This window comes from Mytilus edulis, chromosome 8 (assembly GCF_963676685.1).
Source record: "Mytilus edulis chromosome 8, xbMytEdul2.2, whole genome shotgun sequence".
Lineage (NCBI taxonomy): Eukaryota > Metazoa > Mollusca > Bivalvia > Mytilida > Mytilidae > Mytilus > Mytilus edulis.
In genome coordinates, this window is record NC_092351.1 from 11,029,255 (window position 1) to 11,047,597 (window position 18,343).

At 32.9% G+C, this 18,343-nt stretch overlaps 1 protein-coding gene across 1 annotated transcript; it reads left to right on the top strand.

Annotated features, from left to right (window-relative positions):
* Window positions 1–295: 295 nt before the first annotated feature.
* Window positions 296–14,192, top strand: LOC139483943 (uncharacterized). Its single transcript, XM_071267666.1, has 8 exons — window positions 296–417; window positions 4,254–4,548; window positions 6,925–7,015; window positions 7,299–7,481; window positions 9,797–9,924; window positions 10,525–10,621; window positions 11,175–11,339; window positions 13,895–14,192. Exons 1-8 carry the CDS (start codon window positions 296–298, stop codon window positions 14,131–14,133), a joined length of 1,320 nt encoding a protein of 439 aa, XP_071123767.1. The 3' UTR covers window positions 14,134–14,192.
* The last annotated feature ends 4,151 nt before the right edge of the window (window positions 14,193–18,343 follow it).

Genomic DNA, 18,343 nt, shown 5'->3' on the forward strand with positions numbered 1-18,343 from the left:
TTCCACTCAATGCTCTTCAAACTTCTAAAATAAAATAAAAAGTTGCGGGTTTGGAATCTAAACGACTAAGGCTATTTCAATTGGCCGTAAGATGGAACTAATGTCATTTTATCGGTTGATTGGAAAGGACATTGAAAGCCGCTGACAAAGTACTGGCATTATATATAAAATCCTCACAATTTATTATCGGTCATCAGAATTCTAAAAATTAAATAAAAGCAGTTTTGTTAAAAGAGAAGTCAAAAGATGCCAAAGGACATTCCAACTCATAAGTCGAAAATAAACTGACAATACCATGACTAAGAAAGAAAAAGACAACAAAAGTACACAAAATACAACAAAATACAACAAAGAAAACCAAAGACTGAGTAAAATGAACCCACAAATCACTGGGGTGATATCAGGTGCTCAGGAAGGGTAAGCAGATCCTGCTCTAAATTTGGCACCAGTTTTGTTACTCATGTTAGTACAAACCCGGTAATAAGTCTTAAAACGTTTTCTTTATTCATTGTTTCATAATTGATGAAAAGAATGCTTTATTTAATCAAATTGAACTTTGATTACCTGTCTGCAGTTCTTTAACAGAAGTTTGTCCAAATTCTGGCCAGTGGAACAGTTTTATTTGATCAAACAAATTGCGATTTAGTCCGAAATTCTAATGAAATGCAACTACTGGGGGGAAACACAAATATTTTTTGAAAGCGAAGGGCGTATGAAATACCAATCTGCTTACGAATCTGGCAGTGGGGGAGGGGGGGGGAATATGTCAAAGGAAAAACACGTTCAAGGTTTACATAAATTTAAGTTCAAAAGGTATAATGGTGCAAAATTATAACATTCGTTTCCTTTTCCTGTTCTGATATTTCAAAATATAAATTGGTTGACATGCACTAGAAATTAACTCCTATAGTGGAGCTAACAAAATAAAATGCAATCATTCTATCTAGAGACTTCTCAAATTATCATACACGCAGAGATAAAAGAACTATTATTCCTAACTCATGATGAGGGTTACCTAAACATAGGATGGTAAGTTATGCCGGGAAAGGGGGGTGGTGCCATGTTTTCAAATTCTTCTAAAATGCCAACAAAGACTGGTGCTCAAACCTTTGACAACCAATGTATAATGTTCTTGAGGTTTACTAAATGCGCAAAGCATATGATAATACTGAATGAAAATGGTGGTATAAAAATAAAATCAACAGTAGTATACAGCTGTTCAAAAGTCATAAATCGATTGAGAGATATCAAATTCGGGTTATGAACTAAAGTCGAGGAACACACATCAACAATAAGAAGAAAACAACGGAACAACAGAAACCCTGAAGTGAACAAAATCAAACGTCAGCATACATAGAAACGAAGTATTGATAACAACTGCCATATTCCTGACTGGGTACAGGACATTTTAAGAAAACATAATAGGTTGAACTTGGTTTTATGGCTAGCCAAACCTCCCGCTTATATATGGCAATGTGCACAAATATCGCTCAAATAACAACCCTAAGTGACAGGAATATAGTATAAACAAATGCAAGAACACTCAGCACAGAAAAACGCATAAATAAATTATATAATCGTACATTAGTAACATGTCAACCATAGAATAACAACGGACAACTTCCATTAACGATAGCACAAGACACCACAAATTGTGACATCATTTTGTGACATATATAATCTTTAAATTCATACAATCAAATGGAACTGGATCCAAAATTTAACAATTATTTTCACAATACTAGTCCAAATAATCATCATGATTATGACGGTATTGAAAAGCTATTTAAATTAAATGCTGTGACGACTTCATAGTTATTTGGAGTAATACAATACTTTATCCATGAACAATTATCTCGACTATACTGACAAATAAGACATATGTGAAATGTACCCCCCAAAAAAACAGAATTCAAACAACAAACGTTAAGACATAACACAATATCCAACCGAACTACAAAAGAAACATCATAAGTAAATACATGAATGTTGGATGTACAAATACCGAGACACGTCTTATAGCAATGCAAATTCATACTCGGCAAAATAGTCATATTCGGGAATAGGTCACGTTCAATACTAAGAAGACAGACGACATAGATGTTAAACCACAATTTAAAACGTGTTAAAAATGTCGTTATTTAGTTAAGACACAGACACATCGTATAGATCAATCAATTCGTGATGGTGTCCAAAATTTAAGTCCAGACAATACACTGACCAAAAGAAAAACGAACTACGAAACGGAAAATCCCTAATCAAATGGCAAAATCAAATAATTAAACGAATTGATAACAACTGTCATAAACTTGACTTGGTACAGGTATTTTCTAATGTAGAAAGTGGTGGATTAAACCTGGTCTTATAGCTAGATGAACTTCTCACTTGTATGACAGTCGCATAAAATTCCATAATATAGATATATACTTTTTCTCTACAACCAATTGGCTAAGGTACAGAGAGGGAAACATAAGAATATAAGACGATAGGATAAACAATCTTAAACAAAACAAAGACAATTGAAGTCAGTTACTTGAAATTAGTTATTGTATTTGAAAAAGTATACTGATGTCATTGATTAGAAATTATAGAAACGTCAACAAAAGGTTCAAATGAGTTACCATTTGTGACATATACACAGATCTTCCGGTGTTTGGTGTTTTGGTAGGATTTACTTTACTCAAATTTTTATTTTGTGAATTATTTTGTATTGATTTCGTCTTGCTTTATCATTTTGTCTTTTGAAAGAAAGTAAAATAACAAAATACGAACTACGAAACGGAAAATCCCTAATCAAATAGCAAAATCAAAAGATCAAACGAATTGATAACAACTGTCATATACCTGACTTGGTACAGGTATTTTCTTATGTAGAAAATGATGGATTAAACCTGGTTTTATAGCTAGATAAACCTCTCACTTGTATGACAGTCGCATACAATTCCATAATATTGACAACGATGTGTGAACAAAACAAACAGACATAATAGGTAAAAATGTCAAAAATAAGAGAGTTCAGTAAATTGTGTTGTATGGGTAGTTTTCCGCAAATTGTTTTCTGATTTTTCTCATCACTTGTTTTTTTGGTTTTTGTTGGAGTTCAACCTCTTCCGTACACACACATCAACCTTTAATCAAGATTATTTCGATTGAGTTTAAACGGAAGCCCTGGGTCATTGCATCGCCTTGACAAGATACAGGTGGTGCTGGATTGTTGCTACATAAGAATATGGAAATATTGACCTACAAATGATATCAAATAAAATTGAAAATAGAAATGGGGATTGTGTCAAAGAGACAACCAACCCAACCAAAGTGAAGAAAACAGCCCAATGCCATCAACTTATCTTCAACAGAGCGAGATAATCTGCACCCGGAGGCGGGCTTCAGCTGGCCGCTAAAACTAAAATGTGTACTAATTCAGTGAAAACGGACGTCACACTAAACTTCAAAACGTAATATTGTAGAGGGTACTGATGTATATTATGCGTTTTTCAAAATGTTACTGCTCGTCATGTCTTTGAGGAATAAAGTTGGTCAATAAAACATAGCTATTATTTGTACAAAACAACTTATCTGTAAGGAAAACAAAGGTTTGAATTTTTTAATATTGTATATAATTGATTGTCTTTTACAAAACACAACAGAACCAAAGGGAATAATTACGTGACGATTTGACGTCACACATAAAAATTATCTGAAGAAAACAAATTATATGTGAAGAAAACAAAGGTTTAAATTTTAATATTGTATGTGATTAATGTTTTTTAATAATCGCCACAGTACCGGTGGGGAAGATTATGTGACTATTTATTTCAAATGCATTGAGAAATGGATGACTAAATGCACCGGTGTAATCATGTATAACGACCATCCCTTTTTGTCCAAAGCATTCTCATGAAATGTTTTATAAACGGACAATGGATGCCATATTATGCCTTTTTGTTTTTGTATAAATTTCAAACATTAAGTTTGAACAATATGTAACAATGAAGTTCTGTGTCTGATGAAATATTTAGATGGATAGGAAAGAGAAAGCTAATAAAGAATTCAAAACAGCAGATCAATAAAAAAGATATAATAGATTCAGTTTAATATATAGGGAGCTTTTCGTATGCATTTACAAACATGTTGCCTTTTTAAACGGTTAGAACGTATGCTTTAATACATGTTTATTTTCGCGACTTAGAGATGAAAATAGACAACTCGTTACGAAGCATACTACCTTCGTTACTTTTTTTCCAACAATGCAGTTCCATGTTAGAAGACGTGTGTGCAAAAGACGACTATGAGTGTCAACATCCTGATGATGTTGGTGGTATTGGGAACTTGCTGCACAATAAAAGTCAGAACATTAATATCCTACGACGTCTGCAACGTATGAGTATGCAAAAATGTGTCAAAGAATGCTTCACGACGTCGCAGTGTATCGCAATAAACTACAGGAAGAATTGGAAGCTCTGTGATATTCTTGACAAGTTACCCGATGGAGAAAAACTGCAAAACGAATCTGGTAGTATTTATTCTAAATTATCAAGCTGGCCAAAGGTATGTATATCTTAACTATCTTAACTATAAAAAAAGAAGATGAAGTATGATTGCCAATGAGACAACCCTCCACAAGAGACCAAAATGACAAAGAAATTAACAACTATAGGTCACCGCACGGTCTTCAACAATGAACAAATACCATACCGCACCGTCAGCTATAAAAGGCCCCGAAATGAAAATGTAATACAATTCAAACGAGAAAACTAACGGCCTTATTTATGTACTATGTTTGCGAAGTATTCGAATAACCATTCATGGAAATCATATCATACCTTGTTTTAAAAGCATTGAGATGGTACTTTAGCTAGTTTGCGGTATAACATTTACTTTATGTTAGCCTTATATACAATATCGTACACATAGTAGATAGTAGGTCGATTTAGTCGAAACTATTTATCGAGTACTCGTATATTATAACGAATGATACTAAGGCAAAATTCAAACCTGTAGTACGCTGGATTCAACCATGCATTGCTTTACTATGATGTAAGTTTAATTCGACTCAAAATAAACTCATCATAGATACCAGGATTTTGAAATTACGCCAGACACGCATTTCGTCTACAAAAGATTCATCAGTGACGCTCGATTCCAAAAAATTTAAACGGCCGAAGTTGAAGAGCATTGAGAACCAAAATTCCTAAAAGGTTGTATATTCCTGATGTAGAAAACCCTTAGTATTTCAAAATATTCAAAAGTTTTGTAAACAGTTAATCTATAAATATGACCATATCGATGATAATTCATGTCAGCACAGAAGAGCTGACTATATATATAGCTACTAGAAGACGAGAAGAGCTGACTACAAATGAGAACAATGGGTATCGGTTGCCGAGTAGTCTTAGTAGTTCATCTACTGTATCACAAGCCTCTCAACACTTAGATTGTCAGTTCGACTTTAATCTTAATCAACTAGGATCTATAGTTTTCCTGTCGAAGGTCTGTGGTTCTCTCCGGGCACTCCAGCTCCCATTCACAATCTGTCTGTGAATACTGCTGAAAGTGGCGTTAAATACCCTATAAAACTGCGGTAAACGTCAATGAAACGCCTAACAAAATATATTACTAATTTAACAGTAAAGATCAAAATATCTCCAACTTATGAAAACAAAATATAAATAGTACTTACTGTGATTTAAACAATATTTTGAGATAAAAACAAAAAACATGTTCATTCAAGGCACAAAGATTCGAATTTTGTATCGTTAATTTTTACCGTTCTAACTTTTGTACCCAAAACTGCAACGCCTAAACGACCACGGCTATCGGCGGGTTCAATGAAAATCAATTCATTGCGTTCAATATGTAGTTTTGGTTTTATTTTACATTAGCTAATAATTGTCCTAATCTTGGTTGCACAATATATCTAACAGCTAAGATTGGATATACTCTCTGAACAAATCAGAATGTTATTCATATCAAATTTGTTTTAACTTTTCGGATGCTTACTTGAAAGAGGGACGAAAGATACCAAAGGGACAGTCAAACTCATAAATCTAAAACAAACTGACAACGCCATGGCTAAAAATAAAAAAAGACAAACAGAAAAACAATAGTACACACGACACAACATAGATAACTAAAGAATAAACAACACGAACCCCACCGTGAAAGTACAATCATTAAAAAAAAAACGATTGACAAAATATAAAATAATTTTAATGTAATTTCTTGATTGATGGTCAAATCGTAAAATAAACAGTCGTTTTACAAGAAATTTTATAGAATTTATGATAAGTGGATTGGAAGCTAACGTTTAGTGTAGATTATAGTTTAAACTTTACGAATGAACCAATCTATGAAGTTTTTGTTTCATTCTTTTCCTATCACAAATTTGCATATGCACATTTCATGATACGATATATGTATTCTCAAAGCAATAAGTTCAATTATAACTTGAAACTTGAGGTAATTGGGTTAAACATGAAGGGTTCCAAATCTTATTATCAAATTCCGTTTGGACATTGAATAGGTGCGTCCCAAATTAACAGACCCTCCGTTACAGTGCAATTCCTATTACTTCAACAACTTTGCAAACGAACCTTTCTAACTACCGTAGTATTGATTGATTGGTCGATGCTTCCTTAAAGTGCAGTTTCAAATGTTTTATGAAATTGTTCAATACCTTAAATTCATAAATACATAGAATACTTTCCGCCAGATGTTATACAAAAATAACTAGGTTGAAACCGTTCAATGTAATAAGTAAATCAATCAAAATGTTGTATGTTTCAAAAGTAAAACCGTTAAAATGTAGACTGATTTTTATATATGAATTAAAAGAGCGTATACGCGAAATCTTATTTCTTTCTATTTTCCAATATAAATTATCTATTACATGTTATATCATTGAAATCATTTATTTTATTTTAGTCCCTTGCCGGAGGATGTGCAGAAACAACATGCCAATCAGGTCGGAAATGTGAGAAGCAGACCAATGGTGGATTCGGTTGTACTCATGTCTGTAAGAAATATTCATATTATTGGAGATAAATTAAGTGGCGTATTTTTTTATTTTTTTATTATTTATTTATTATTTATTCTTTTATAAAGCTTCACATGTAATAGAAAATTACATATTTTAAAATAGCATAAGTTTCCTTTTATTAGTTAAATTGGTCACTATCTTAATCGCATGTCTTTCAAACTTATTAGTAAACCATACATTGACGAAAATCCTGGTCTGAACGCGTCAGTACAAAACATAAAACATAAACGTATACTAAAGTATGATTTGTAATTAAAAGATTGTGAAAGTCCTGCGCCGACGACACCAAATGCTACCTGCATTGAAACTTTTGGATTGTATCGAAATCTCGGAACTGGAATACAATTTAAATGTAACAACGGATTCACAATAAATGGACGTCCGTTTCAAATATGTAGTGAACATGGAGAATGGAAACAGCTGTTTTGCTGCATAGAAAAATGTAGGTATTCTCTAACTGTAGATAATTACATTTTATTATGCTAACCTCTCTATAACTTTGTCAGGAAAACTGCTCTTGAATGTTCTGTAGAACAACTATTCAGACACCTTTAGAGCAGTTTTACCTTACCAGTGTTGAACAATTGTAACCTTAAACAAATTCAGACAGATCTACCATAAATGTGTAATCAGAGAGAAATTAACAAAACATACCTCCAAGACGGTACATGTACATATTTTTACGTTTTATTCCTAAAAATAAACTTACAAGGAAAATTAGCTACTGTTCCCTTTTCTAAATTATCAAAAGAAATTTCTGTTTGAAATGCTCTACCATAATTAAAACATTGTTGTGACGTCATTTTATTGTTTTACCTGTTCTTTAGTTCAGTGATTGGAATATCATTTACCTGTAAGAAACCATTATGTTACAGAAAAATACAACCAAATAACAAATGACAATTAAAAAAAAATATTTTATTAACGTCAACTTCCAATACAACAATTTTGTCACTCATCAAAACGGTTTCTTGAGGAAAAACAATCACTTTTAAAATGATTTTTAACACTACCAATACTTATATCACAGCCATTTTTCTCATGTTTTTGGGTTGTCTCTTTTCGCCCTAATTCAATAGGTTGATTATGCTTGTTGTAAGTCTTGTTTTTGTTGACTCTTTGAATTTCGTTTTTGAAAAGATTTATTCTCGTCCCTCTTATTTATCAAAATTGACATCTGGTGTTGCTTTTATTCTTCCTAACATCATTTTCAACTACAATTAAAATGAAAAAAGCATTATAGTAATGCTTCTAAAATTTGATAAATCATGCCACAATACAAGGGCCACGAACAACCTAAACATTATCCTGTGTACAAAGTGCGAATCTAGAACTCCCTTCATGAACTTTTAGGTTTCGGCGTTGATTAACAAGTTGTTGTTTTTTTAAGTTATTGCTTAAATAAAAATATAATGCAACACTTCGCTTTTGAACGACGGTGAATATGGGAAGCAGAATAATCGTGTGTCCGATTTGCACTTTGTTCGCAGTGATCGTTTTATAATAGTTTTTTTAAAAAGAAAATCGAGACAAATTACGTTTCGGTAAATTTAAAAAACACAAGGGACTCAAAACACATAAATCTTTACTTGCTTTTTCTTTTTTTATACCTTTTTCGACACGTTAAACAATGTTTTAAGTAAGATATAAACCTCTAACAGTCCATTCTGTAAAATATTTTACACAACCATCAAGTTGGTTGACTGTTATGGAATAAATAAAGGTAACAGTAGTATACCGCTGTTCGAAATTCAGAAATCGATCGAGAAAAAACCAAATCCGGGTTACAAACTTAAATGAGGGAAACACATCATATATAAGAGGAGAGCTACGACACAACAGGAACATAACACTAAAATGTAACACACACAGAAACGAACTATAATATAGCAATAGCCATTTTCTGACTTGGTACAGGTCATTTAAAAAAAAAATGATGGGTTGAACCCTGGTTTTGTGGCTAGCCAAGCCTCTCGATGTTATGACAATGTTAAATATAACATCAAAATGACAACCTTACATGAAAGGACTACAATACAAATAAAAGGGAGAACACATAGGACAGAAAGGGTACTAGGTTTATAATTTAATACGACAGACACCCCATTTCGTTTACACAAGACTAATCAGTGACGATCAGATCAATAACCGTTTCACAGATGATATCGGATATATGCCTCATGTCGTAACTACAATCGTCTTCCCTTTTCCCCACGAATGTGATCTACCATAAGACATAAGACATAAGACATTTTATTTCACTAAAGCCCCCACATGGGGTATGTTAGTACAACATTTTTTAACAAACTATAAAAGTATGAACATATAAACTATAAAAGTATGAACATATTTACATATTTACATTAAAACATGGTTAACAAAGGTGCAATAATAGTATATATAATTAATACAGATATTTGACAGGAAGTACAAAATATACCGAATTAAACTATTTACCGGATTTGTAAGAACATGAGCAAAACGATGGGTTCCACCTGTGGATGAGCACCTGAAATCACCACCCAGTTGGTGATGGAGTTCGTGTAGCTTAGTCTTCATCTGTGAAGCAGATGTTATATAATGTTACGACATATCCAAACTGTACCATCTGTCATATTTGTCTTCTACTCAGTAATTTGATATCGTCCGCACACAAGTACCCACTGAATACATATCACATATAGAGGGAGGAGGAGGTATCATGTGATTCGGATTGGTAAAAATGATCTTTCTAAATGGTGTTCTATATTATTTTAGCACTTCGTCCACATGATTGTGGTGACATACCGGATCATTGTCCATCAGCAGTATACACAATTTACCCAACAGTCACCAGTTCTCTAGATGTCTACTGTGACATGGAAACAGCTGGCGGAAGTTGGACTGTATGTATGAATCATTTTCTTCAGTATAAGTTAATATAACATAATAAATTATGAAATGCTCTCGTCTGATTTTGAAAATATCCGTTTAAGAGAATAATAGTTGGCACTATTCAGCTGAAGTTTGTGGTGACTTACCGATAAGATGGATCGATATGACGGGTTATATGTATCAATATTTGAAAAGTATACGATAAGTATTTTTTTCAATGGTTTAATCAATCAGTTGCACAGAATATCATGGTAAATAAACATAAAATAACTATAATAAATATACATAGAATATCAATGTCAAATTTACATAAAAAAGACAAGTTTCAAAGTTAAATATAAAAAGCAACACGTTATAAGTTATACGTCCGAAGCGCTTTTATAGATATAATAATAACTTACACAGTTGAACAGCTATAGGACATAAACATTGCCAAATTTATCTAAGGTAAACTTTGCCTGAGGGGTTGAAACACAATTTAAGAAAGGTTCGTAATAAATCATGTCAGTGCCGAAGTACTGACTAATGAGCTGTTGATACCCTCGGAGACTGATAGTCCACCAGCAGAGGTATCGACCCAGTGCTTTCAAATATGAATACACATATTGTAGGTCATTCAGAGAAGAATCGACGGATCTACAGATTTCTATAGAGGATGGTCTGATTATGAACAAGGATTTGGAAGAATTGACAGTGAATATTGGTTAGGTGTGTTATTTCTTATTCGTACACATGACGGAAAAAACGTTACTGAATTGAGAGATTATATTTTTAAGACAATTGATAAGTTTCTACAATATTAATGCATTCTATATAATTTATTTCAATTTTTTTTTCTTAATTAAATATTGACAAACCTTAACATGAAATGAAACCTTAATAATTTGTCAAACCCAGTTTACGAAAGGTGGGTAAAAAGTTATGTAGTTATGTTTTGTGGCTAAGTCTTTGAAATCGCATTATGGATATGAGAGAATACTTCGCAGCTCCAAAAATGCACAAAACCGGATTTACTGTTTACTGAACAGCAAGTAATGCAGAGCAAACGTTTTTGTTCAATAAGCCTGCTGTTATGTAAAAAGAATGTATACATGTATAGTCCTTGCCTTCTAAAATCATTTTATTTAATACATCATATATATTGAATACTGTAGTGATAAATTAGGAAACCGAAGCAAAATACACTAGAACTATTCAACTTACTAAGTGTGGCAACATATGGGTTTGATTGTAATGGATGTTCTTTTTTATTTCTCAACAGGAAACACTGTTATACATACTATTACATCGTCTGGAAGTTACGAGCTGTATATACATTTAGAAGACTTCGATGGAAAGACAGCATACGCAAAGTATAGTACGTTTAATGTTGAGGATTTCAAATCAAACTTTATGTTACACATTAGTGGATACACAGGAACTGCAGGTATATCTTATATTCTACTTTTTGACATTTTTACCTATTAAGTTATATCTGTTTGTTTTGTTCACGCATCGTTTTCAATATAATGGAATTTGATACAACTGTCATATATGTTAGAGGTTTATCTAGCTATAAAACCAGGTTCAATCCACCATTTTCTACAAAAGAACATTCCTGTACCAAAGCAGGAATATGGCAGTTGTTATCCATTCGTTTGATGTGTTTATGCTTTTTGGTTTAGCCATTTGATTAGGGACTTTCTGTTTTGAAATTTGCTCGGAGTTCATAATTTTTTGTGATTTTACTTTTTAAAAGGAGGTCTGAATGTTAAAATCAGAAAACAAAAAGAGCTAGAAGATATATAATAACTGATAATGTCTTATTTGTAAATGAAGTAGTCAAGTTTATATTATTACCATGGGTCTTTTTCTCATATCCATTTTAACAAGCGCAAATCTAAATAACTCATCGTGAAAGAATGTCTTTTGCTTTAACGTATTATTACATTTGTTAGTTCTGTAATGCATATAGGACAAATACATGTATTAGATTTATACTTAAAAGAGGGACGAAAGATACCAAAGGGACAGTCAAACTCATAAATCTAAAACAAACTGACAACGCCATGGCTAAAAATGAAAAAGACAAACAGAAAAACAATAGTACACATGACACAACATAGAAAACCAAAGAATAAACAACACGAACCCCACCAAAAACTAGGGGTGATCTCAGGTGCTCCGGAAGGGTAAGCAGATCCTGCTCCACATGTGGCACCCGTCGTGTTGCTTATGTGATTACAAATCCGGTAAATAGTCTAATTCGGTAGGTCACATTCATGAAAGGGAAGGGGATTGTAGTTACGACGTAAGGAACATATCAGATATTATTTGTGAAACGGTTATTCCATAACGGTCAACCAACTCGTGATGGCGTCCGTAAAATTTACGAAGGGATGATTTCAACTTCACCATTTGGAACTCTTGGTTTAATAGCTTCCTTGTGAGCAGTGACCCTCTATCAAGAAAATCATGATAGGAAATGCAAGCACGGGAATATCGTATCAATTGGGAGATATATACTCCGTATGCAGGTGCTGCTGGAATGTTGCTACTTAGAAATGGAAAGTTCACAATTGGAAAGCTGAAATCATCTCTTTTGTCGTAAAGTTTTGTTTTCAACCGACCCTCATTGTCAATTTCTAGATGTAAGTCAAGATATGAAGCCGACTTAACTGTATCTGTAGTATCCTTTATCTCCAATTCGATGGGATAGATGCGTTCCACATAGTCACCAAATTTGGAATTGTTTAGTGAAAGAACGTCATCTATATAGCGGAAAGTAGAATTAAAGGATATAACTTCTTATCTTTCTTCCTAAGAAGTTCCTGCATGAAGTCAGCCTCATAATGATAAAGAAACAAGTCGGCAAGTAGAGGGGCACAGTTTGTTCCCATTGGGATGCCGACAGTCTGTTGAAAAACACGTCCTCCGAACGTTACAAATATGTTGTCAATCAACAAATCAAGCATCTTATAATATCGGTTTCAGAGAATTTTTTGTTTGAATCAGAGTGATTCTTTACCAAGTATTTAACATTTACTCCTACTCGAAATATTAAGTATCAAACTACAGAAACTTTAAATTAAAATTAAATTAGTATAATAGGATATCTATAGACAACTTAAAATGGTAAACAATGTGAAGTGAATCAACACTCAGTAGTATTAAACCAAATGCTCTGATTATACTATATTAAAGCTGGTCCTCACCTTCTTTAAAGTGATTGGCATATTCGTAACATATTTTTTTCTTCCTGATTATACAAATGAGTTAAATCTAAATATTAGTACAGAGGATGTTACTATGGGGTACAAACATACCCTACAATATATCTGTTGTCATATCCTTCCTGAATACAGTGGCGGATCTAGAAATTGTCATAAGTGTAGGCCCACTGGCTGTCTAAGAGGGGCCCACTCTCGTCACGCTTTAGTGATTCCCTATATAATCAACCAAATTTTTTTCAAAAGGCGGGGCCCGGAACCCCTCCCTCCCCCCCTCCCCCTAAATCCGCCTCTAGAATCCAAAATTTAAAGTAATGTACAATGTTGACTTAAGACCCTCAACCTGAAACTCCAATGTTTGTCTTATTCATTTTTTTATTAACTGACAATTCGTTTTCATTTCTTATTAATTCTTAAAAATTATTACAATCATTATACGGAGTGCCAAGTAACAAAAAATCGACTTTATTTTTTTGTGGTACATCTTATTCTATTTGATCCATGAACAGTTTTGTTTTCAAAATTTGAAAATGGTGCTGTTTAATGACATTTTGTTATGTTTAATTTGAGTATGTATGACTATAGGTAGTTGAATAAACACTAGCATTCCTGTAACCTATATGGTCCGGAAGATATTTTATTATCGTATGCAATACATATTCAAAGTGACAAACAATGTGACCAAAAAGTATTTTTTTACTTATAGAAAATAGATACAGACAACTAACAAACCTTTTACTATATGTTTGGTTTTTTTTCTATTCTGACATAGGAGACGGCCTTGATTACCATGACAAAATGATGTTTACTACCAAAGATAAAGACAACGATCGATGGAAATTCAACTGTGCTGGTCTTAGAATAGGAGCATGGTGGTACAAATATTGCATCAAGTCTAACTTAAACGGCAAATATGGAAACAGAAACAGTGGACTGATATTTTGGAGAACATGGACTAAAGAATCGCTGAAATCTACAAGGATGATGATTAAGAAAACATCAGAACAATAATTTTTGTTTTAAATTATTGACTCATCTATATTATTTCAATTCAGTAATTCTTTCCCTCTGAATTGTTCTTTTGTATATTTATAAATGTTGGTTTTGTTATCATTTCATGTCGTTCTTTGTAGGTACATGGCATAGAGTGTACTCATTCTACTTTAGCTTAATAGGCATCTTTCAAAAAAGAAATCCGTTATTTCTCGAGCAGTAGTCAGAATATATAGTGTTGTACGTAAGGAGTCCTTGAAATACAACTTATCCGGGTTTCTGTAGTTCCAACTTTGTTTTAATCATCCAACGTAATTTTCATGTTCAACTATTGCATTTAGAAAATAACCTTCAATATATAATACTGTTCAAAGACTGTCTAAATTTGTATTTTTTGATTAATGGTGCCAACGCAAACCTGAGGTTAATGGCCTATATAAATGTAGAAAAGACTTGATAGAAACATTTAGGTTTGACCACCTTGCGATATCTGACAGGTAACATTTCTGTTTTGCATTTTACAAAATGTAAACGTGTTAAATAGATTTCTATACATACGTCATAATATATTTCTTGAATGACTTTTCGCAGAGACGCGCATGATTAAAAAATCAGAGAAGTCAAATAAACATCCAACCGTTTAGATTTCAAAATAACACCTTCTTCAACATATTTTTATAGTTCGTTCTTATGTTGCACTGTTATACCACTGTCTAAGGTTAGGGGGATAGGGATCCCGCTAACAAGTTTAACCCCACCACATTATGTATGTATGTGCCTGTCCCAAGTCAGGTCAGGAGCCTGTAATTCAGTGGTTGTCGTTTGTTTTTGTGTTACATATTTGTTTTTCGTTAATTTTTTTGTACATAAATAAGGCCGTTAGTTGTCTCGTTTGAATTGATTACATTGTCATTTCGGGCCTTTTATAGCTGACTATGCTGTATGGGCTTTGATCATTGTTGAAGGCCTTACGGTGACATGTAGTTGTTAATTTCTGTGTCATGTTGGTCTCTTGTGGACAGTTGTCTAATTGGCAATCACATCACATCTTCTTGTTTATATATTCACAGGCACAGTCAAAATCGTCTAAAGTCAGCTTTGCTTTAGGATGTTGTAACATTGGATTTAAACTTCAGTTATGAAGTTTTTACTTTGATATTTTCAAATAACGTGTATCAATTACATGCTGAACGTTCGAAATATAAAGGCAACAGTATTATACCACTGTTCAAAATTCATAAATCGATTTAGAAAAAAATAAATCCGGGTTACAAACACTGAGCGAATTATAGCTGCGACTCAGAAAGAGTGTTAGTGATACACACAATCGAACGTTAACTTTATGTATACGTGTAAGGGGGTTGGTTTTTGTTTTCTTTCATTCACGAAAAAAAATAAAAATAATACCGAACTCAAAGTAAAATTCCAATCCGAGAGTCCTTTGTTAAATGTCAAAATCAAAATCTCAAACATCAAACGAATGGAAAACAACTGTCGTATTCCTGACTTTGCACAGGCATTTCCTTATGTAGAAAATGATGTATTAAACCCGGTTATTGGTTCTTTAATAATTAATTGTTCTACATATCGAGATGGTCGGTAAGATAAATTCGTTGCTATAGACGGGGTCAGTAAGCGGGCGGAACTTACTGAACCCTTATAGATAGTATTGGGTCAATAGCACACTGTGCAAATTATAGTATTTTAAAAATACATAGTTATTTTTTTTCATAACACAATCCATCATATAACCGTTAAAAAATAAAATATGCAAATTTCTTGCAGTAATGAATGTGATTGCTTTGAGAACACCTTTTTCAAATAATCGATATCTACCAAGTCAGGAATATGACAGTTGCTATCCATTCGTTTGATGTGTTTGAGCTGTTGATTAGGGACTTTCCGTTTTTAAGTTTCCTCGGAGTTCAGTGTTGTTGTGATTTTACTTTTAACATGATTTGTATCTAATTTAACGAACTGTATATACAACATCATCGTAATAAATAGAAAATGATATCTCGTTTTTAATAAGTTTGTTACCAAGTTTATTAATTATGCTAAATGTATTCGTATAAAAAGAAACTCAAATTAATTAAACTAAAATAACAGTCATTTTCTAATACGTTTTACATGTACATTTTATGAAGTGAATAGGGTTACAGATACCACAGCATTTCGAGTACCTGCAATAAATTTTATAATCGTTAATATTAGAATCATATCTATGAATCATTTCCACGTATTGAAAATTTCATTGTACGTTATTCTGTTCTTTCTATTATTGTTATGACGTTTAACAGAACTGATTTCAAATTTCCTATTTCTCTTTTTTCCTTCTTTTTTTTTACACATAATGTCCATTTGGGAAATTTGCATCACATATTGTTGGAACTACGAAAACAAATCAAGAGTTTGTGAATTTGGAATCAAACTTCGTGTCAGTTTGCTATACCGAGTGATGCGTTTCGGTTTTTTTCGGGGTTTTTTTTTTTTGTGAGTCATATATCTCACAGTTTAACTTAGGTTTTTTTAGTTTTTTTCTTTTTTTGTCTTATCGCCTTTTCAGCAATATAGGCTGTTTATACCTGTTTCAGTTTATTCAATGTTATGGCAATGGATCAACAAACCAGTACTTAACATTTCTATATTTGTATATATGCTATGTCGGGTTATGGACGTAATGTCTAAATATTTCGTTCGTTAAATCCTCATCGAAGCTTAAAGATATTATGCCGAAGATATCAAATGGTCATACGTCGAAAATAGACTGACAATGTAATGAGTGAAAAAGAAGAAGAAAAATAACATCCTAGAAAACTAAGGACTAAGAAAAACAAAAACTGGGGATGATCTCAGGTTTTCCGGAACGGTAAGTGAATCCTGCTCCCCATGTGGTACCCGTTATGTTGCTCGTGTTAGTACACAACAGGAAAGTATAATTCCAAATAAGAAATACGGGGTAAAGTGGACGGGGTTGTGGTTACGATATTTGGACCATATTCGCATATCTGCTGGAATGTTGCTATATAGAAATTGAAATTGAAAGTTCACGATTGGTAAGCTGAAATCATCTCTTTTATCGTAAAGTTTCATTTTCCACCAACCCTCATTGTCAATTTCTAGATGTACGTCAAGATATGAGGCAGACTTAAGAGATAACTGTATTGTATTTGAAGCTTTAAGGACGTCCATCGGTAGTTTTACTGTCGCAAATTTAGTTTACCTGGCGACGCGGAGCGGAGACAGGTAAACGGGTATTTGCGACAGTAAAACTACCGATGGACGTCCGCAAAGCTTCAAATACAATACAGTTATCTCTATTCTAATGCAAAACAAGTTCATAATTAAATTTCAATCATTATTTCAGTGTAAAATCTTCATTAAAGAAAATTCCGCGAAAAGATGTTATCCTCTTTGGTCCCTACACTAGGTGACGTCATAGGTATGCTTCCGGCGTCAAACATAAACACCGGGCGTTTTCTGGCTTCTCTGCCGCTTCAAAATGTAATAAATTTTGATAAAAAGAAAATTTTTAGGCGCAACAAGTGAGTTTTTTGTTTATTATTGTAGAAATAACATGTCAACACATTCCGAAATTCAAAATGTCGGCTTCCTTAGTTACAGACAAGGAGATAAAGAATTTGACGCTTGCTGTCATCCAATCAGAACAATTGTTACAAAATAATTGCATTAGAATAAGTTGTATCTGTCGTATCCTTTATCTCAAGTTTGATAGGATAGATTCGTTCAAATTAGTCACTAAATTATTTAGTTAGAAAACATTTTTTAGCGGTTAGTAAAGTTTAAAAATACTGCTTACGTTGTTTTTTGTTTGTTTGTTCTTCCTAAGAAGTTCATGTACTATGTCAGTCTTGTATTAATAAAGGAAAAAGCCGACAAGAAGAGGGGCACAGTTTGTTACCATAGGAATATCGATTGTTTGATGAAATACACGTCCTCCGAAGTTATAAATATATTGTCAATCAAGAATCAAGCATCTAGATAATGTTTGTTTCAGAAAATGTTTTGTTTGAATCAGAGTGATTTTTAACAAAGTAAGATTTAGTTAAAATAACAATTTAACGGACAATACAGCAGAAGAAAATTAATCCGTGATACATAATATGTATAATTTACAAAACTATAATTGAAACAGTGGTGTTTTGGGAATGAACTTTTACGAGGCGATTACAATGATACATCATGGACCGCACATGCACACAAACAA